General features: G+C 43.2%; 1 protein-coding gene and 1 non-coding gene across 4 annotated transcripts in view; both read left to right on the plus strand.

Moving 5' to 3' along the window:
* The first annotated feature begins 1235 nt into the window (after positions 1–1235).
* Positions 1236–23202, plus strand: part of Opcml (opioid binding protein/cell adhesion molecule like) — a 1382967-nt gene continuing 1361000 nt past the window's right edge. For 2 of the 3 annotated variants that reach the window (XM_045145868.1, XM_045145869.1), the window contains exon 1: positions 1237–1845. Coding sequence is in view for 1 of the 3 variants with exons in the window: in XM_045145867.1 (XP_045001802.1) it covers positions 1785–1845 (61 nt within the window). In the remaining 2 variants the exon portion in view is untranslated. Of the gene's footprint in view, positions 1846–23202 lie in introns of all 3 variants that reach the window. The other variant, XM_045145867.1, reaches the window with a different exon arrangement.
* Positions 19747–19848, plus strand: LOC123459685. The gene has a single exon (XR_006636443.1). It is a non-coding gene; the product is annotated as a U6 spliceosomal RNA (small nuclear RNA).

A 23202-nucleotide genomic window follows, 5' to 3' on the forward strand; every position in this document is an offset into this window, starting at 1 on the left:
CCCCTTGTGCATCTGGCTAACATGGGTCCTGAGGAAATGAGCCTCGAACCCGGTTCCTCAGGCTTCACAAGCAAGCGCTTAACCCCTGAGCCACCTCTCCAGCCCAGACCTTGTTTTCTAGAAACTATTTCTGTTTGATAGAAAGAACTTGTGGGTAGCTGATTGCTTCATATAAACTATTTTAAAAAATTAATTAATTTTTTTTTTATTTATGACAGAGAGAATGGGCATGCCAGGGCCTCTAGAAATTGCAAACAAACTCCAGACCTGACTTATGTGGATTCTGGGAAATCCAACCTGTGTCCTTAATTTTCACAGGCAATCACCTTAACCACTTAGCCATCTCTCTACCCCAGAAACTGTTTTTACAGCAAGTCAGGTCTGGGTTTAAATTTGGACTCATTAGCTGTTCAGGCTTTCTCAAGCTGTTGGTACTTGCTGAACTGACTGTCCCATAATTTTCCAATGGAGCAGAGCCCTGGTGAGAGTGGCTAAAACAAGCCCCATGCATCCCTGTCCCACTGAAGGTGTAGAGAGAATATTAGGATTCACAGCAAGGGAAGAGGGAAGAGTGCTCTCACCTAGAAGGACCCTCACAAAGCTAAAGCCCAGCCTACACACTGAGCTGGGGAGGAATCCCAGCAGACATATTATTTAGAGGGCCCACTGAAACAAAAATGCTCTGGCCAGTACTTTTATAATAACTAGTGCTGCTCTCATCACCCGTAGTGTAGATCAGTAGTGTTCCACTCAGCATACTATGGAGAGAGCTGCTAGAGCTGGGATCTAGCCTGGAGACATTCTGAGGTACAACTAACCCAGAAATACTGTCCCTGCAAAGTGTCACTCTGTAAGAGACACAAGGGCCAGTGATTTAAAAAAGACAGGTAAGGCCTAGAGCCAGAAGTACCAAAGTACTACCTTTTCCTTCCTTGGAATGACTCTGGCAAGTGGACACATCCTAGAGACCTAATCTGAATATGTCCTTGAATATACTGGCATCACAGAAACTGTTTGGGTTCTTGACTTAGTAGAGTGTAAGGATGCTCTAATGGGGGAAGGGTGGCCAATTCTTTGCATCTTTGGCCTTCACGTAAATATGCCCATCTTCCTGCCCAGAAGCCCAGGTCGCTTCTATGTGGTTTTGATGGCAGAATGGAGACATAGGAGCATTGAATCTCTGAGCGTTCCCTGTGGGCTGCAGTTCCTCCCGCTGCATTCTTGCCTGGAGACCAGGAAGGAGGAGGAACGATAAGGATTTGGCATGGGCATTAGTCTATTTGAGCCAGGAAGCAGTCTTTCCCACTTGATTGTGCCCTAAGCCCTGCTAGGATAAGGTCTAACTCTAATCCAAGGGCGACAGATCCCTCCCCGCTGCCCACCCAGGAGCGGGTGTGCCCACGCCAGCCACACTGGCATACTCACAGGGATCCCAGCCGCACTGCTGCGCGGTGAGGGGTGAGCAAGGGGCAGCCTTCCCAACAGGAAAGTCTCCTGTTGCGGCTCAGGAGAAGGGAGCCAATGCTTGCCTTGGAGGAGGTCTGCTCTGCGCCCTGCGTAGATTGGTGCTGATTAATCTTACCAGTTGTGTGTATGTGCAAGAAAAAAAAGAAATCAGAGACGCTGCCTGCCTGCTCCGATCTCGCGCGCGCTCTCTCTTCTGCTCTCTCCCTCCCATTGCAAACATTGGATTTAAACCTGCTCAGAATTCAGCATAGAGGAATCAGCAGCAGCAACAGCAGCAGCAGCAGGAGCTCCGAGCAAGCAAGTGCTGCAGCCTCGAGATGTACCATCCCTCCTACTGGATCTTCTTCTCAGCGACCACTGCCCTCCTCTTCATCCCAGGTACCCTGGAAAGAAGGGGGCTTTCTTTTTTCTCCCTGAGATGTGCGCTGCACTGCAAGGGCAGAAGGGGAAGGGGGAAGAGGGAGAGGCAAGGAGGAAGAGAGGGAGTGTGAGAGGCATGTGAGCGAGCGAAAGTAGGCTAGCTGTGTGCAGGCACAAATGCACACACACATTCACTGACTGGCTCTCTCACAAGCACACAGATGCTCACAGCACCGGAGGGATTTGCTGTTTGCCTGGGGAGTCGGTGGTGAGCTGGTGGTGAGCTGGGTTCGAGATTTGCACTGGGCTGTGAGGCACTGCTGGTTCTGTGAAAGGCGCCACTGGCATTAACCAGTTATGGTCCCAGCAATAAGAGAAGAGGGGTGGAAACTCCCAAGCACAAATCAATCCTTCTTGCCCAGCTTTTTTTTTTTTTTATGAGAAACATCTTTTATTTCTTCTTAATTGCCCAGCTTTTGAGACCTAAAGGAGGGATCCACGTCTCTTCTTTCTCAGTCCCTGCTTCTTTTGCTTTTTTTGTATCCCTGGAGATCTCTGCCTCCTCTCCTCTCCTTTTCTCTCCCCTCCTCTTCTCTCTCTCTCTTTCTCTTTCATGTGTGTGTGTTTTCTGTCCCTCTGCTGTGTGTCTTTTCTCTCCTGTGTTTTCCTCTTTCTCCCCTCTCTCTTCCTTAGGAAACTTCTTTACTCCCCCTTCAGTCCCTACCTCCCCACATCCCTTCTCCTCTGTTCATGAATTCATTATTCTACCACCTCTTGTACTTTCTTTATCCTTCCACCAAATGGGCAGATTATGCCTTGGAGATCCACTAATCAATGTTTCCCCATGTCACTCCTTATAGCAGAAACAAGAGTTCCCCCTTACAGAATTTGAAGCCTCCAAACTGAGAGAAGGGTGGATCTGGTCTGTGAATCTGAGATTGCTAGGTCCCTTAAGGAAGAAAGTAGGTTTCTTACAACACTTACTTGTTGGGGGGAAACAAACCTGCAGGGCACAGGTAAGATGCAGCCATCTTCCTAAGCTTAGTAGAGTAGGTGCACATTCTACACCTCTCAGTAGGTTTGGTAATTGCACTAGATTCCTTTGCAAGCCAACAACTGAATGTCTGCAGGCGTCTGTACACAATGCTGAAGGGGCTGTTCACACCGGTCAAGGTTTTAGGCAGCTTCAATAGGTCCCTGGGGGATTTCTTTCTTTCTTTTCTTCTGCAATTTTTCTGGGGGAGGGAGGAAGCAGGGGGGGTTGTAAATTGAGATGCATGCTTTGCGTTAAATATTAGTTTAAACCTAAATTCCAATACGTATGTACAGAGATGTGAATGATAAGATTTTTAAACCGTATGCATTTGTTAATAAGTAAAACACACCGTTTTGCATTTTGTGTTCAGAGCCCCTTGGTCAAGTTGTTTCCCCCAGTACTTCTACACCATCAAAGTAAGATTAGGAGAAAGGGAAATTATTGGGGAGAAAGAAGAAAGGTTTGAACAAATAAAAAGAAATGCTTGTATAATGTTTTGTCATTTTTAATGTTCAATTAAAAAATCTTCATTAACTTTGCATTTTATTGTTTCAATTTCTTGCAGTTTCAAATTTTATGTTTCTAGGGAGAAATGGGCCCTGCTAACCATGTTCTCAGATGTTTGTCTAAGTTGGGTGTTTTCCTGTTCCAATTTCTAGTGTTTAAGTAATTGCAGCCAGCCTCTCTGGGCTGGGCTGGATGGAAAGGTCTAGAGGCTGAGTCCATTGCTCTGTACCTGCTTGAGCCTGGTAGAGGGAGTCTGGTGGGTGCTCTGGATCCTGTGGAGAGAGACAAGCTTCTCTGCTTATTCAAGGTCCCAGCGTCAAGGGCCTCACCACTCTGACTGTGTTAGATAGGGACTTTTATGGGCTAGGGGAAGGAAGTGGAAGGATGGCTGATGGATGCACCTGACAGGTTGTATGCACCCCTCAGCTCTGTCATTAGGAGAGAGAGCATGGGACTTCAGTGGGCTGATGCTGCAATGCAATTCCCCCTGAAGAAAGCTGAAAACTGGGGCAAAACCTACCTGTAGGGGTCCCTTGGCACCCTAGAAAGCAATCGCTACACAACACTGATGAGGAGTTGGTAAGCCTGGCTTGCCTAAGGCTAGCTGCTCGACTTGGAGCTGCACTTGGGTTCCTGCACCTTGAGCATCGGCAGGAGGGTGACAAGTCTACTATAGCACTCTGGCCTTTCGGGACACAAGTATCAGCCTAGGGTCCTCTTTATACTCCTGGACACGGTCTGCCACCTGCTCTGAGGGCCACTATCCCCTAAGAGGGAGGCCTGAATAAGAAGTAGGTATAGGTATGGCGAGGATGCAAGTGGAGTGAGGGGAAAGGATACATCTCCAGGGGGTCAAGAACCTGCTCCCCAGTTGAACTCATAAATTATGTGCTGTCTCCTTTCCTTCTTATTTACTTCCTTCATGGTGTCTTTAGACTTCTTTTTACTTTTTTTCTTTATTGCAAATGATGCTTTTTTCCCCACAGGGATAACACTGGCTCGTTAGTCATTTACTCTCCCAGCATGTAAAGACAGCCTAATGTAATAACAAAACTCTGACCTGGTTAGGTCTCCATGCCATTTCATTTTGCAGCTTTTTGTTTCTTGGTAAAATACCTTTCTACCTCAGAATCATTTTCAGGTTAATGTTATTGCTCTTACCTACCAAGGACAGACTGGTGCCCATAAATTGCTTTTCTAGGCAGAGCATCTATGGCAAGACAGTTGAAGGGACAAACTGTGTTAAAGAGGGCTATAGTTGACACTTTGTCATGCTAAGTACTCAGTCCTTATATTCTGGGCATTCAGGTGGGGGTGAGTTGCCTCAGGTAAGAAGAGAGACAAAGATGAGGGGCAACTTTTCTTCTTCCATTTTTTTTTTTTTTTCCCCTGTGGATGGAACCAAAGTCCTCCATAAGCACTTGTGCCCTTCCCCCGAGCCACATCCCCAACTCTGAGAACCTTTATGATTTTGGGTCTAGGGTCTTTGTGGGAAAATGAGTTGAATAGGGCAGGGAGGCTCACCCAGAGAGAGGATATCAGATTAAAATGTGATGTCTGTCCATTTTAGACAGGAACATTGATAAACAGCTAGCACCCCATGCTCTTCTGGCTCTTTTTATAACTTCCAGACCAGTTTCTCTATAGTTCAAAACTACTGTCTATAGCCGACAGCATTTGAGTTTCTGGTTAGCAAATGGTACTACTGTTTTGTACTAAGGACCCATTCTGGAAATCCATAGTCTGAAGAAGAGACTGGATTTATAAGATACAAGGCTGCTTTTCTACTGTGCACAGTTTTTCTCCTTGTTGTCCATCTCTCTGCAGCCCCTTCTGTGTGGGTCTCTTTCCTGTGCTCAGAGCGGGACATGACTATGAGGAGGAGTCCCTGTCAGCCCTATCTGTATGGAGTTGAGTCTGTACACAGACCTGGAACCTGGATTTGTGACCTGGTATCTTAGCAATTTTAAAGCACACATTGTCTATGGAATGATAGAAAACATTAGGCTTGTTTAAAAAATTTCCAGAGTTTGAGGATTCTTCCTCCCTAGTCATTCCCCTTTCTTTAGGAAGCTTCTTGGATTGTTGGTATTTGGACTGAGACCAAATTTGATGAATTGTGTCACAAATGCTTAGTATTGAGAAATCTGATTGGATTGTCTGTTGTGAAAAAGGCATCAAGATGGAGAATGCTAAGTGCTAATTACTGAGAAAGAGGAATGAGGACCAGGCATCTGGTTATTAGTAAGACCTCATCTTTTTGCCAATAGTAGTTTCATAACCATCTCCCCAGCTAGTGTGAGGCCTTCAATCCTTTAAAATGATTGACATTTTAATAAGGTCAGACAACATCCTGCTGCTGTTCAGCACTGGCCAATGTCAATAGCAGCTAGGAAGAAGACACTTGTCACCTGGAGCTGGACAGTGTTATCTTGAGCTGAGTCAAAGATCCCAGGTAGCTTGAGACTATCCTATACTCAAGTCCTATGTGTTTTTGTTCTCATGGTGGCACACAAGCCACATCTCTGTAGCCTGGAAGATCATAGGAGTTTTATTAAGTAGTCATCTGCACGTTTTGTCTAGTAGGCCTGACCTTGGTCTCACAAGTTAGCTGTCAGCCACTGGAAAAGGCACCTGCATTAGCACATCACGGGACAGACTATATTTCTCATTTGATGGGCTTCCACTTAATCCTTGGAGCATGCTAAAAGCTGAGAAGTGATACTCTTTGATTTAGAATTCATTTAGTTCATTAGTTCATTAGTTGTCCCCAAGTCCCCAAGTTGTTCCCCAAGTCTCAGTCTACCTGTCTGTAGGATAGATTCCAGTGAAGCATGCTCCTTGTCTGTTATTAGACACAACAGATAAACCTAGGTTAGATGGTAAGAAGGCAAAGTCTTCTGAATGCTTATCATTAAAAAAAAAAAAAAAAAAAAAAAAAAAAAAAGATCCTCTTTCCAGTTTCCTAGAAATAGGACCAAAAGAGAAGAATGTTCATATGTAGGATACCAGGAGAGAATGGGCTTCATTGTTGAAGAAAGAGGAAGATAGACCGGATCTATGATGACTCGTAGATGGCGATAAAAAGTAGCAAAATACACTTTTTCTCCACAAGACTTTATACATGTTCTGATTAACAAAATGTATTAAGGCATTTCCTGCCTCAAAATAATAGATCCAATAAAATAGGAAATTGTTCTTTTTCCTTCATTTTGAGCTGCACTGATGTATACATGCTGGTCTGGATACTAGCAAACTTTGGGTTTCCTGTTGTGGAAAACTAGGGCCCAAGATGTGTCCCCTTTGGTTTCCTGGAAGAATTGCATTGCAATGCTTTGGTGAAGATACATCAGCATTGGATCACTAGCATCTCAGGAGCCTTGTCTGTGACTCATCAGCTCTGATTTAGAGTTCATATAGTTGGCTCAAGGCATTCTCAGATTCAGTTTACCAGTCTGTAAAAATGTGTTCCAGCTATTTATGCTTTTTGTTTCCTTGTCAGACAGAAAGCAGAACCTGGGTTAGATGGTTAGTAAAGGGTGAAGTCTTCTGAATTCATATCACAACAGATACAACAGAGGCATGTTTTACTCTCTGACATGTTTTACCTGAAGCTGGGTGTGGTGTGAATGGCTGCCCTGGGACTAGGGAGGGAGGTGAGAGGGAAGCAACTTCCTGTCACTGATCTCAAGTGTCAGTGCACAGGTGACCTGTGGCTTCTGACAAACCAGGCTGTCAGAAACTGTGGATGTTTTGCCTCTGAATTTGACTAGCACCTTCTAGATATGGAGCTGTGTGGTGGGTTGAGTCAGGTGTCCCAGAAAAACTTAGGTGTTCTGGATGTTAGGTTCCCCAGCTGATGGCAATTTGAAATTAAAGCCCCCTGGACATGGTGTATTGTTGGGAGTGGGCTTATGGGTGCTATAGCCAGTTTCCCCTTGCCAGTGTTTGGCACACTCTCCTGTTGCTATGGTCCACCTTATGTTGGTCAGGGGCTGATGTCCACCCTCTTCTAATATTGTCGTTTTTCCTGCCATTGTGGAGCTTCTCCTTGAGCCTATAAGCCAAAATATACCTCTTTCCCCACAAGCTGCTCTTTGTTGGGTGATTTCTACCAGCAATGTGAACCTGACTGCAACAGTAAAGTGGTGTTGTTATGCCCAGTTCTCGTCACCCCCAGTGACCACCAAGGAGAACCAAACAGGTATGCAAGGGCAAGGAGCTTTACTTCGGGTTTAAGCTTGGTCTCTTGACTTCACCAATGCAGTGGGTCTGTACAAGAGCCCCGAGCAACAGGGGGGGCAGGTTTTTTTTTTTTTTTTTTTTTTTTTAATAGGGATTTGAACAAAGAAGTAGGGAATGAGTACATGATTGCTTGATTTCTTAGGACATTGGTGGCAAGGTTGGCAGGCGGGAGCTAGGTAACTGAGCAACAAGCAGTAAATAACATTTGTATGTATTTCGATTGGCCGAAACAGGGAGGTAGGAGGGACAAGTCTTTGGCCGGTCTCAGGTGTCCTGGGCAGGGGGCAGGGCAGCTGCCCCTTAGTTTCTTTGTTTAAACTAAAACTTGTAATTTAGGCCTAACCAGGGCAGCACTCTACTAAAGCCTGTTATGGCATCATTTGGTTTCTGGGTCCTTCAGTATCTAGGAGTGGGATTGCTGCTAGACACCTGACTGTATGGCTTTGGACTTTTAGAACTAATTTTCAAGAGGAATGTGGATGAATTTGAAACCTTGATCTAAAAGATGCCTTGCAGTGCTATAAGTATAGCTTGATAGACTATTCTGGTCAGAGTTGAAAGGCCTGAATATAGTAAGAACTATGGACTGTGAGGTTTGGCATATGAGGATGAAAAAGAGCTTTGCTTTGACTGGGCTAGCAGTTTGTGTGAGGCTTGCTGTTATGCCCGTGTCCTGAGAAGTTGTGCAAGGTTGCACTGTGTAGAAATGAACTGTTGTGAGCAGAGGGATATGGCACAGAGGAAATGAAATCTTTAGGCCTAAACTGATGGCTATTCACCTGCAAATTGTTTGAGATATTACAGTCTTTGAGATTGGGCCAGCTGACCTGCACTTAGAGTGTTAACTCTCTTGAAGGGGCCTGAGTGCTCAAGGAGTGTCCCATTCTTCGAACTTTGCTTTATTCTCCCTGGATTAACAAATTGGCAACCTACCTGGTATTGTGGAGTAGAAGAAATGCAGGAAAGAGAGGATCATTGAGTTTGCAACACGGTTATGTGTTCTGGAAATGTCTATGGGCAGTGTGAAGCAGGTTTGCTGGATGCCTGCATGGAAACCCAATGGGGCCATGAGGATGAACCGTGGATTGCAGTGGAGACCCAGTGGAGATGCTGGGACCATGAGGTGGCTGCCAAGGAAAGCTGTCGGGCCCAATGAAGATTTTCAGGACTGTGAGTAGCCTATCTGGAGGGGTGGAATTGGAATGCCAGAGACTTGCTGCTGGTTTGAACTATGGGACTTGGAGATTTGTCACTGGCAAGTTGTTGGACTTGAAGTTACAGAGTTGATGTTTGCCCTGGTTGTTTTAAATTTTGTATTGGTTGAATGTTTCTTTGTTATGCCCAGTGCCATCTTTTGCAGTGTGCATATTTATTCTGTGTCATTATAGGGTTTTTGAGGTTATTTTTTGGTATTATGGCTCAGTTAACAGATCTTGGATTATGGGGATGTGTGAACACCATTGGAATTGCTAAAAACTATGAGGACTTTTAAGTTTGGATGAATGCATTGAATTTTACATCATATATGATTATCAGTTTTGGTGGGGGCAGGGTCAGAATGTGGTGGTTTGGGTCAGGTGTCTCCCATAATCTTAGGTATTCTGGATGTTAGGTTTCCCAGCTGATGGCAATTGGAAATTGAAGGCTCCTAGAGGGATTGTATTTTGGGGGGCAGGCTTATGTGTGCTATAGTCAGCTTCCCTATGCCAGTGTTTGGGACACTTTCCTGTTCCTGTTATCCACCTTATGTGGGCCAGGGGGTGATATCCACCCTCTGTTCATGCCATTGTTTCCCCCTGCCATCTTGCAGCTTCCTCTTAAGTCTGTAAGCCAAAATAAACCTCTTTTCCCCACAAACTGCTCTTGGTTGGGTGATTTCTACCAGCAATGCAAACCTGACAGCAACAAGCTGGCAGGTTGGTGTCACTTTGGGGCAGCTCTGTATTTCTCTCCCACTCCTCACCTTGATCTCAGTGCAGTCCATGCTCCTCTTGCCATTTATGCCATAGGTGTGATCCTAAGGCTTAGAATTTGCTATTTATTTTTACAGGCTTGTTTGCGTATATCTTGGTAGGGTGGGGATGACAGAGTAGGTTAGAGAACACAGCTCCAACTTATGGATGTAAATGCCATTCATTCAGGTGCATTCAGGATAGGGTAAGAAAGTAGTGCAGCTCTGAGAATGGTACAGAAAGAAAACCTAACCCAGAGGTGAACATAAATACAAGTGTGCTGCCATGACTTCCCTGAAGGTATGCAAAAAGGCACACTGTCTTATCATCATCCTTTGACAATCAGACTCCTTCTCTTTCCCACATGCACGTGCACACACATGCACGTGTGTGTATTACAGACATGCTTACAACCAGAGTTTATCTACTCCCCACATCACAACTACATTTCCATGCAGAAAGAAAGCTCTAATTCTTGTTCTTCTCAAATGCCAACTATAGCCTTCAGCTTGGGTCCTCTCCCTATGGGCACATATGGCAAAAATCCTGCATCAGACACAGCCATGGATGTGTGAATCCGCCCCCAGCACTGCATAGACTCTACAAAGACTCCTAGTGCATCCATCCACTCACCTCTGCACCCAAGTTGGTGGCTGCTAGAAGCAAAGCTTGTGCTTGTCTCAGGGTATCTCTCCCATCCAGACCCTAGGTACTGAAAGGCTGAAACTCTCCTGCAGCCACTAGAGTAACAATCATTTGTTAGTCTAAACAAACATTTCTTTGCAAAATGCTCTGAGATATCTTAGGGCAATGTTCTGGGTGTGTGTAAAACATTATAGTTATGATGCAAGTACATTCTCTTTCAGGAGTAGTGATGATGCTGTGTGATGTTGTAAGACTCCTGGAAGGGCCAAACTGAATCAGTGCATCAGGGCACATGCCAGTGATTAGCATGGCTATATGCATGGGGAGATGATATGTACCAATCAGATTTCACACTTAAATACAATATAGAGAAAACCAGCACGCTAGGCACTTCACTGGACAGTCTCTGAAATGGTCTAAGTGGTCATTCTTCAACGTGAGAATTTACGAATGCTGTTTTACCATATGTATTTGTTGGCTAGTGGATTGTAATTGTCTTGTTCTTTCCTTTTTAAAAAATAGTTTGGGGCTGGAGGGATGCCTTAGGGGTTAAGGCATTTGTCTGAAAAGCCAAAGGACCCAGTTTCAATTCCCTAGGACCTACATAAGCCAGATGCACAAGGGGGAGCATGTGTCTGGAGTTTGTTTGCAGTGGCTGGAGGCCCTGCTATTCTCTGTCTGTTTCTCTCTCTCTCTTAAATAAATTTAGTTTTATTTACTTGCAATGAGAAACACACACACACACACAGAGAGAGAGAGAGAGAGAGAGAGGGAGAGAGAGAGAGAGAGAGAGAGAGAGAGAGAGAGAGAGAGAGAGAGAGAGAAACTGGGCTCACCAGGGCCTCCAACCACTGCAAATGCACTTCAGACATGTGCTTCACCTTGTGCATCTGGCTTACATGGGTACTGTAAAATCAAACCTTGGTCCTTAGGTTTCACAGGCAAATGCTTCAACTGCTGAGCCATCTCTCTAGCTCTGTCTTGTTTTTTCCTTAATCACCTGATAAATCTTCCTTTGGTCTCAGTTGTTGTTTACCAAAATATGTGAGATGTCACCCAAATTGGGTAAACTTCCAGATGAGTTCAGAACAGAATTCAAAATATTGCACAAGATTTATAAATTCATGGTGTACTGCTGCTCCCCACCTACTTTCATCTGGTTCCCCACTCTTGGCTATACTCACTCTGGGTAATCTCAGTTCCTTCATCTCCTTTTTCCTCAAAGGTGTCACGTGATCTTAAAAATTCTCATCTTTCTAGATATTTTTTTTCACTGAAATATATTTCCCCCTCTAGAGTTTGGCTTAAGTATTGTTTTCCCAGTAGAACATTCCTTGGTGTTTTAAGGTAAAATAGACTTTTGTTTTTCATGCAAGTGTTTAGTACCAAGCTTCTCTTTCCAACACTGTGAGTTTATATGCTGGTTTTATGTCTCTCCTTCATCCAGATAATATGGTTCATGCACATCCTTTAATTCTCAGGCATGCCCTCAGTGCCTGGCACAGTGTCGTATAATAAGTTATCAGAGTACTTTTTGAATGAATAGATTATTGAATGGCTGCATGAACATACTGCCAGCCCAAATCAAATACTGAAGTCAGCTTATTCTCCTCTACCCTTTTTTCTGTCCCTCTGAATCCACAAACATGTCTGGGATGTTGCATTGCCCTGTCAAGCAGCTTACCCATCTGCAGAGCTAGAATGAGACTTAGGGATGGTTGGGAATGTGCAGAGAATGTTTAGCCATAGTTATTCATTCTGGGGCTTATAATCATCAATAAATACCAGCTCAGAATTGTCAAGTAGACATCGGCCGCAGCTCAGAGCTGAAGCCGCAGAGTTGTGGGGCTCACAGAGCATCAGATAAAAATGCTGATGTGGCTCTAAGCTGGTTATTGCCTTAATATAAACTGAAATGTCTCAACATATTCATTCAGGATGCCTGTTAGTAGGGACCCCTGGGGCCAATGAATGATATAAGGAAGAATTCCATCCTTTATGAGAAGTAAACTGTTGGATAGATACATATAGATGACACAGGAATGTGACCAAGTGGTACTTATACAATTTGATGTTCCATTTTTAAAAGTTATTTTTGTTTGTTTTTGACACAGGGTCTCGCTCTAGCCCAGGCTAACCTGTAATTCACTATGTAGCCTCAGGGTGGCCTCAAACTCATGGTGATCCACCTACCTCTGTCTCCCAAGTGCTGGGAATAAAGGTGTGCACCACCATGCCTGGCTATGTTTTTCAACCTTTTATGGATAACCTGCATGCAATTAGACAATATACCAGGATCACATTCCTTTTCCACCTCTCTCCATCTTCCCCCTTCTGAACTTCTCTCCACTGAATCCCTCCTTCTTTTCAAGTTGCCTCTCTTCTTTTTTGATGTCATTATTTTTCCCTCCTATTATACATGTCTTGTATAGGTAACATCAACCACTGTGAGGTCATGAGTGCTAAGGCTGCTTTGTGTCAGGAAGACAGTATTTTAAAGCACTACTCCATTTCCTTTGGCTCTTATATTCTTTCTGCCACCTCTTCTACAATGGGCTGTAAGCCTGGGATGGTGTGATAGGGTTGTTTCACCTAGTGCTAAACACTCCATTGGCATTTCTTTTCAGCACTTTCATGAATTTTGAGTCTCCACAGAGGACATTTCCTCTTGAAAAGTGTGAGTAGCATTAACATATGGGCATAAACATATATATTTAGAAGGAAGTTTGGTGGCTACACACAACAGTAGCAGTTTACCTCTTAGAACTTATGACCTCCCCAGCCATAGGCATTTGATTAAGTTTTCAATACCAAACATAAATTCCTTCTCATAGAGAGGGGCCTCAAATCAAATCAGAGAGCAGTTGCTTTCCCACATAACAAACCATCACTGTACTAGGTGGAAAATTTTCCCTGGCTGGTAAACTGTAAAACTTGCAGGGGTTCACTGGTGGTCAAGACCGTTGATGACTTTTCTCCCCTAAAAGAAGCACAGCTCTTTCCAGCACCATTACAGCTAGCCAACAGCTTGACTTCTCAGTGTCCTGCAGCCCAAGTATGTGGTGTCTTCAGCAACAGGGTTTTTATCATCTAGCGCTGGTGGACAATTAAGAACCTTAAAATAGCCTGTACTGTTTGGAGGTCATCAGTGACCTCTGTAACCAACAACTCACTTGGAGATATACTACCCCTGACACTGAAACTTTTTTGCTAACAATCTATGGCTTATTGGCACAAGATATCTCCGCCTAAACTCTCTCCTTTTTTAACATTTGTATTGTTTTTTTATCAAAGACATAGATTTTCATATGGTTTACTCATAAATCTTTAATTCTGATTAACTCTCCTCTCCCTGACCCCATTCCCTATCCCAGGTTGATGTTGTTATGGTAAAGGCAAAATGGCACTCAGTACATCAGCAGAAATAAGAAAAGGGATATAAATGCCCTTTTTCATGTATCTAGTAATTTTCATAGTCAAGTTGGTTTGAGAGTTGTTATGTCATGATTGTGGAATTCTCGCTGATAGAGATCTTGTCTTATTTATCTAAGAATGATGTACAGTACCATGCACATTCATGTATTTGACATATTATTTATTGAGTGATTACTATTTGAAAATGTTTGTTAGGCACTGGAAATGCAATGCCTAAATTAAAATCATTCTGGTTGGATTGGGGTTGTGATATAAGAGATATTGTGCTTTAAATATGTATATGAAATCCTGGGTCCTGTTCTTGGTACTGAGACAAAATTTAGGCCTGACATCTTTAATCCCAGCGTTCAGGAGGCAAAGGTTGGAGGATTGCCAAGCATTCAAGATCACCCTTAGACTACATAGTGAATTCCAGGTCAGCCTCGGTTAGAGTGAGACCCTACCTTAATACTTTGAAAAACCAAAAAGAAATGTTTATAGTGTACTTGCAAAGTTTTAGTCTAACAGAAGACACGCATACACCAAACAAACATTGATAAGATTATGATACCATAACTGAGATAGGTTTAAGAATGAGATGTGACCATCTACAAGTGTCAGTAAGGAGAGGCTGATCTTGACAGCTATGTCTGTGAACTTTCAAAGTGACAAATCAGCTGAAATTTGAAAGATGAGGAAAGGAAATCATCCAGTAACAAGGTGAAAGCCAAGGAAAGAGCAGTGTGGAAACATCACACAAGAGCTTGCTTCATGAATAGTGGGTCTCTCATTCAGTCCTGTGGCTGGATTTTCCTTGGCTCAAATGAATTAGTACACATAAAATATCCTAATAACTCTTGCAAGATTCCTCACAGTCTCTTGTGTATTATACTGAACACTTGATGGAGCATGGCAGGGTCACTGTATAGACAGAGAGGTAGAGCAGAAAGAAGTTCAGGATAAAAGAATGGAGAGTGTCCACAGCCGAAAAATGGATCAGTACTCCTTTTCCACTACGATTGCTTGGAACCAGAGGTGTTTGGTATTTGAGATATTTTTCATTTTTTATTTTGGAATATTTGCAAATATGTTATGAGATTATGGATATAGGACAAGCTAAACATGCATATACATAATCTGAGGTAAGTTTATACAACAATTTGACTGAGATTTGTCACATGAGGTCAGTTGTGGAATGCCACTTTGAAATAACATGTCCACACACAAGAACTTTAAAGACTGAGAATTTCTGATCTGTTTGGGGATAAGGATGTTCAACCTGTACAAGGGATGGCAAGGATGTTAGAAGCCACCAAGCAGGAGGATGTAGGAACTGAGATGGCATGGAGGAGTCAACTATCCAGAGTAGAAAACAGACAACAGCATGGAGAGGAAACCTGAGCTTCCTGTGTTGAAGTGGACTGCCAGGCTCCTATTGGCACTGCCCATAGGGCCTGTGTATAAACCCTAGCCTGAAGCCTCAGGGGGAAGGTGTCAGCTGCTTACATATCCAAGGATCCTGAGGGCTGAATAGAAAGTCCCTCTGTATGTGGAACAGATACCTGCCTTCTGATCTGCTTACCAACTACTCACTCATACATGTACATGCACACATATGCACCACCCACCCAGCCACACTTCTTTTCCACAGTACATCTCCACACGCAGACAGACACACATCATAAACCTCCCATATTCCCCACTGTACACATACTACTCAGCCAGTCACACAGTAAATGACCACCACCTATCCAGTCACATACCACTCAGCTATCTACACATCTACCATACCCATATGCCAACCAGCCAATATCCAGCCTTACACACTCACACATACTGTCAATTTACTCACACCCATGCACACACATAAGCAAGCCACCTGCCAAGCCACAGGCATACCCTCATTCATATGCATACATACATACTCATACGCCATACAATCATTCACATACACATACATACTCAGGCAAATACCACCCATTCTTACCTCTACTACAAACCCACTCAAAATGACTTCTCACCTACATACATGCATCCTGTCTACTTACATTCCCCAGGCATATGAGCATATACACATGTCCCATACACACACACACACACACACACTCCTTTTAGGCACATATGCACATACCACCATCCCATAAACCATGTCCATATCACACACATATAATACCCTCCAATACCTCTCCTCTTATTAACCTTTTTCTCTGTAAGGCCTTTTGAAAGTCATTTCTCTGTAGCACCACAAGTAGAAATGTTACGTCGGCCCTGGAAATGCTTGGTGGGCACAATGGTTTTTAGCCTTGGGATGGAAGAACTAGTAGGGTCTTCCTCACTCATCTGGCAGTCGATGCTTAGTGAGGCAGGGATTCTGAATTGTTCCCTTCCTGTATACAGCTGTGGTCATAGGCACTCTTTGAGTAACTTCTATAGTTATTTATTTACTTAGTGTGGCTCAGAAAATTCCTCCTGCCCTTGCTTCTTGTTTTAGATATGCCTGTCCTGTCCTGGATGTCTCCCTCTGTGTCCTGCTGTCCAACCAGTCTTTGAACTTTGAGCTATGGCTCTGCTTAGAGATGTGCTGGCTCTAGCTGGTCTCCTTCCCTGTGCATTGCCTCTCAGGCCAGGTCCTTTTGCTGTGGTTCCTACTGCAGTTAAGAGACGGAGCCCACCCGCTTCCAGAGTCCACCTATCCTTCATAGCATTCATTCCCACTAACTCACATCATCCCTTTCTGCTTGTTGAAAATTGTGAAACTCAGTGTAGTACCATCGGACTCTGTTGTTTGGTTATGAACTGTAGGATTTTTTTTTTTTTTTCCTGAGACAGTGTCCCATCATATGGTCCAGGCTGGCCTTGAACTTATGATTCTCCAACAATCCCATTACATGAATTATATGCTTTACCACATAAAATAGTTAGGTATACACAAAAATATGTATTTATTTATGCATATATGATGTTGCAGTTAGCTTCTCTTTTCTGGGACAAAATGCCTGACCAAAGGCAGCTTATAGGAGGAAAGGCTTTATTGCAGTTTTATGGTTTGGTGGTGAGCTTTCATGATGGCCGGGAAAGCATGGCAGAAAAGAAAGCTGTAACATACTGGACTTGGAGCGAGGCTAATAGTCCCCAAGGTCTTCCCCTAGTGACATACCTGCCCAGTAAGGCATCACTTCTCAACTTGCCATGAGCTGGGATTCAAGCACAAAACTTAATTAGAAGCACATGAGGTGATGGGTGACACACACACTACCACAGATGTTATATAAATGCACACATGTATACTTTACATGAATGTAATTTGAAAAGGGGTAAGCTAAAATGAGAGGCTTCCAGTATCCTTTTGCTTTTATATTAATTGACACCCAGAGTGCTTGGGGAACAGGCACCACATTACAGCCACTGCCATAAGTACCCCCATGTGTATCATGCTACAGTCCAGACATGCACATCAGATCATCTTTGACAAGGTGGTCATCATGGCTCAGACCAGCTATGTCTCTCGGGGACTGAGCATGGAGATAAGTCCCTGGTAACAAAATGGATATTAGAACTGGGTATAGTGGCACATGGCTTTAATCCCAGCATTTGGGAGGCAGAGGTAAGAGGATTGTTATGAGGCTGTGAGTTCATGTCCACCTCTGAGACTACATAGTGAGGTCAGCCTGGTCTAGAGTGAGACCCTGCCTTGATAAACCAGAAGTAAAAAAAAAAAAAAAAAAAGGATCTTGGAATAGTATAGTTGCTATGACAGACCCTATGTTATAGCAGGTGTACTTTCCTTCAACAATGTTATCTGCATGGTAAAAGTGAGTACACATTAGTGGACATAGACAGTTTCCAGAATAATCTTTCTTTTGTCAGAAAAGATCATTAAAGTCAAAGAAATGCCAAACAATCTTTGCAGGAATGAAAAGCTGAGCACAGGAACCTTCCATTTCAACTCCTTAGGCATTCCCATCTCCAGAGTGCTTACCCTCTTTCTCTGTTCTGGCAGGGTCTCTGCTACCAGCTGGCATGGACAAGCTGAGTGTGTTTACTTCTGCTTCAGGCAGGCAATGACTTTTGCCTTGTGGAAAAGTCTAGCTGAGCCAATGTTAGAATTTTTTTTTAAAGAGATTACTGAAACTTAATCATGCACACAGAGGGAAAGTAGGATAAGTATGAAAAGTGGAAAAGAGATACCTTTTCTGACAGTTTTTACCCTGACGTGTTTCAAGTCGAGCCCCAATATTTTGTGAGAATGTCTCTCAGATGGTTATAGGAAGTATGACCAAGAGCCCCAGGCATTTCTCTGAAGCTTACTGCTGTGGTGGTTGTAGGGCATTTACTAAAGACTGCTGTCAGCTGTGGCTTAAATGTGGTAAAGGTACTTCATTCAGCCTGCTATGGAGATAAAGTCTCCTTTGATGGGTAGCTTTCTCTTTAGGGCCCTGATACAGTTCTCCAAGCTCTTCTCAGAACTGCATTATGTTGTCTGCTTACTTCTGCCCACCTTCCTGCCTGCCTTCCTCTCACCTTCACCAGAGATCAGACTGGCCCAGCCCTCTGCTGGACCTCCTGGATTCTTCTTCCCTTTCCCTCACAGTTTCTTCCTATGACGAATGTCTGGCAAATTCAAAGCTGTCTGATTCTCTGAGGACCCAGCCTTGACACAGTGTTGCTGGGCTGACCAAGATAAGCAGACATGCAAGACAGTGTTTTACTCCATATGTCAGCCTTCTCTGGTTTGAAATATGTCACCCACACAGCAAAGCTGATGCCCTAATGTATGGAAGTTTTTAAGACTAATAGAAGATATTTTTCTCTTTTGTCCTTCCAGACACAGGACTGATCCTGGGAGCCTTGGCCTATAGAAACAAAACATGTTTTTGTTTTGATTGAATAGCTGATTATCTTCTTCAAAGACATTTAGTTTTTTGTTTATTTTTATTTATTTATTTGAGAGTGACAGACAGGGAAAGAGAGAGAGAGATAATGGGTGCTCCAGGGCTTCCAGCCACTGCAAACGAACTCCAGATGTGTGTGCCCCCTTGTGCATTTGGCTAACGTGCATCTTGGGCAATTGATCCTCGAACCTGGGTCCTTAGGCTTCACAGGTAAGCACTTAACTGCTAAGCCATCTCTCCAGCCCACATTTAGTTTTTAATTGCTATAGTTTTGTATTTTAAGCTTGATTTTCCTCATGTCTCTGAGTTGTGGTGCTTAACCTTGCAGACTTGGTACTTTTGTTAGGATTCATGTTTGTAGTTGGTATTGTTCCATGGATTGTAGGATTTTTACAGATGATCCTGGCCTCTACTCATTGGATGCCAGTAGTACCTCAAGCTATGGCAGCCAAAAACATCTTTTAGACATAGATAAGAAAATGTTCCCGACAAAATCTTACTGTGGAGAGCTGCTACTTGGTGATTTTAAATGGTCAGCATGGTATCTTAGCAACCCCCTTAACTGGTGTTAGCTGTCTTCTCAGCTAGTGAAAGGAAAGGTAGCCTTCTCTTCTTATATCATCAGACTGAACCCCTGACTTGTGAGGGTTCCAAATCTGCAAGAAGCTTCTTGTTTTCCATTGAGTGGTTTGACTGAAATTTTGTTTTACCTGTAAGCCAGTCATCAAATTATTTGTCTTTCTAAGGCAATTTCTATAAATACTTTAAAGAAATGACTAATGGTGGGAGCATAGTTGGTCATGGTGTTTGGTATAATAGGGCTGCTCTCTGTAATCATATACATGGAGTAACACAAACAGGAGGTATTACACCATAAGGAAATGAGTATGAGGCTAGATCATCTTTCTCATTGAGTCTGGTGTTGCTATGGGCCAAACCTTTTCAGAAATTGTCTTTCAGGCAATTTCAGATTCTGGTCTATTAGCTTAAGGATATTCAGGATGAAGATTGCCTGCTCCTGTAAAGATCCTCTTGGCAAATATCTTAAAGTGAACTGAAAGTCACTGTCTAATAACTGGAAGGTTGTAAATAGCAGCATAGACCTATGGCATCGATGGCAGCAATGATGCAGGTACAGGGAGCCATTATGTGGGAGATCCCAGGCCTGTGTGCTCCAACTTTTGGGTCCTTATCTAATTAGCAAAAGATTTTAGCAAATGGACTCTGATAGCTTTGGCAGCACATATACTAAAATTGGAATGATATGGAGAAGATTAGCATGGCCCCTGCCAAGGATGATACACCAATTTGTGAAGTGTTCCATATTTTTGTTAAAACCAAAAAAAAAAAAAAAAAGACTCAGAGAAGGGTAAATTATGAGGTTTATTGTAGAGGGATTTAAGATTCATGTAGGAGGCTAGCTGAAGGACTCAAGCCAGAGGAGACTTTTCCTTGCCCATCTGGAAAAGGAGAGGGGACATAGAGAAAAATATCCTGGGAAAATTCCATAGAGAAAGCACATAAACCCACATGGAAGACAAAACATAAGAGCCTGGACCAGAAGATTCAGAAAACACACACACACACACACGTGTGCACGCGCGTGGCAAAGCATGCGAGACAAGCCTTTCACCTTTACAGAGTAGGCCAGAAAGGACTGTGAAGGGCTCAGAGTTTCTTTAAAGAGAGACGTGCACTTTACAAAGCAAGGAAGCATCCAGAAAAGCATTACATGAACAAACTGTACAGAAAAGCACCCACGCAGATGGAAGTCCTCCACCCCTTCCCAGCTTAGTTTATAAACTGGTGTTTGGGTGGAACCACATGACGAAGAGGACCAAGGTAAAGAAAGAGAGATTGCACGGGTGCCAGATCCACTTATATCGGTCAGAAATGCAATCAAGTTGAGCCTTGCCATCGGATTCAGATATGTAAGGGACAAACCTGATTGGTTTGTGAACCCAAGAGGCTGAATCAGGAGAGGCCAACCAATCCAGGTGTGCTAGGCTGAGGAAGAAACAGGAAGTTGCTACTGGGAGGAATATTGCTTATAGCCATCTTGGATGACACTAGGTCAGATGCAGGTTCTAGTCCCACCAGAGCAGGCAAGATGGCATTTCCTTGTTCTTCTTGGGCCTTTGTCCATGGCTGATTACCTTATAAAAAGCTATTTCCTGCATCTCCTTTAGTAGGGTTTTGAGCTAGAGTACAGAGCCAATTTGAAGAGTCTCTTACAATCAAGAAATGGGAATGCTTAGGTAAAATACTGAGGGGAAAAGACTCTCAACTAATGTCTTAGTGTTGATTCTAGTGGAAAGCAATGGTTGTTGGCAGGATTTTCTGAATATCTCCTGTGTATCTGCAGTCATCTGATAAGAGGACATCCCAAGTAATATAGTTGAGGAGACACAGGTGAGCTGCAACCAAGCTGGCAAATAGAAATGAGAGTGTTTTATCCTTCACAGCCTCTTTAATCATCTCTGAAAGCCATTTATGAAGAAAGCTTCAGGTCTGTATTTCATATTCAGTGTCCCAGGGTTCAAGTCTAGAAAACAAGCTTCCTCCTTTGTAAGTCATTGCTGCAGAAGGCATATCTGACGGCTAATTTTTTGACCAGACTGTACTAGTGTCTCATTTCTTGGAAAGTCTTTTATAACCCTTATGAATTTGTATGTACCAGGAAATATGAGCCATCCACCATCCTGTGACATCCTTCCTATGGAACAGCATTGGGGTGTTTGGTCTTACAGTTAATACTGTCCTATTCCTTGAATGTCACAGACTCTTCCATAGCCCTAGAGGGCTTGGGAAATTGACCTCTGGAATTCAGAATCATATTTTTCCTTATGTTTAGCTTACTGTTGGCCTTATTTCTTTGCTGTTGTGTTTTTGACAACATTAATTTTAGAAGCTGAATTGTTACCATCTATGATCTAGCTCACTGATTAGGTTCTTCTCTGAACCATTACCAATGCCAAATTTGGTTTAGGTAAGAGCTGCTTCCTTATGCAACACAGGCAATGACTCATTTGACAAGGTTGTAAAATGTGACAGGCATGGGCTATGCACTTTACTTTTTGTCAGGCATTTGAGGCTCAGGACAGAGAGATGACTAGGAAAGGCCACTCTCCTGTGCTTTTATCTGGAAAGCAATTCTTGCAAATACATTAACATAGCACAATGTATGGACTCAGCACTCTTGCATAAGCTGCCAATAGAAGCTTGAGGATGGGAGAAGGAGCTTGGTGGGCTTTCTCAGGGAGACTTCTCAGTAAGGGTCCTTTAAAAATGCTATTTAAAATTTTTTATTTATTTACTTGTGCATTTGTAAAAGAAAGAGAATGAGTGTCCCAGAGTCTATGGCCACTGCAAACAAGTTCCAGACACATGCACCACCATATGTTTACATGGGTTCTGGTGAGCCATATCTCCAGCCTAGAGAGAGACCTTTTACCTGGGTTTATAGAGGGCAGCAAAACACCCTATGGAGGAGCCCAGTGAGAATCCCACCCAGTCCTGTGTCTGGGAAATGGCTGGGAAATAAGATGCAAGAGGAATCCAGGCCTTCCCAAGTCCAGTGCTGAGGGAAGGGCAGAGCTCCATTGTCTGTGAGGCAGTATTCTTATCCCATTGAAATTATGGTTTGTGTAATTTAAATGTTACAAAAATGATGGATGGTGCTAGGGAAAACTGAGCTTTCAATGACAGGCAAGGTTCTAAATGTTCATGCTATGAATTGAATCAAAGGTGCGGGGAGCCTTATTTTTGTATTTTTTAAAAAAAATTAGGGCTGGAGAGATGGCTTAGCAGTTAAGGTCCATGCCTGTGAAGCCTAAGGATCCAGGTTGATTCTCCAGGTCCCATATAAGCCAGACACACATGATAGCACATGTGTCTGGAGCTCATTTGTGGCTAGAGCCCTGGCGTGCCTATTTTCACACACTCTCCCTCTCTGTCTAAGTATTTGCTAAGTATTTAAGTATTTGAGTATATATGTATTTAAGTAATTATTTAAGTATTTGTTCTAATTGGACAGCATGCTCAAATTTCAGGATTAAGCTATGCTAACTTGCTCACTGTATCCTTGAAAATGGACTTAGATGGTGCAATATTGTGAAGTTATAGGATATATATTGTTCTGCCTTGGGTTTCTGAGGCAGAGCACCTAAGACCCTTGCAGATGGGGCACTAGGTGAATTTTTCTTCCTAATATGTTCCTAACCCTGGTTCCTGACACAGAGCTCCTACCTGGGTGATTTCTTGACTGATGTGACTGCAGGGCACTGAGCTAAATCCTTTGGCATTTCCTGGGTGATAGGAACATCTTTTGTTCTAATGAGGTTACTCTTGGTCAGATCTTGGCTGGCCTCAGAATGACGACTGGTTGCTAGGGGAACCAACAACATGATTAGATGATTAGAACTTTCAGGTTCAACACTCAGACCTCTGGGGGAAGTGATATGACCTGAAGGTTGCACTAAGGGCCAGTGGTACAATCAGTCATGCCTACATAAAAATTTCAAAAGAATTCAGAACATTTCTTAATTTCTTTTTTTTAATTTAAATTTTATTTTATTTATTTATTTGAGAGCGACAGACACAGAGAGAAAGACAGATAGAGGGAGAGAGAGAGAATGGGCGCACCAGGGCTTCCAGCCTCTGCAAACAAATTCCAGACGTGTGC

The sequence above is a fragment of the Jaculus jaculus genome, chromosome 3, assembly GCF_020740685.1.
Source record: "Jaculus jaculus isolate mJacJac1 chromosome 3, mJacJac1.mat.Y.cur, whole genome shotgun sequence".
Lineage (NCBI taxonomy): Eukaryota > Metazoa > Chordata > Mammalia > Rodentia > Dipodidae > Jaculus > Jaculus jaculus.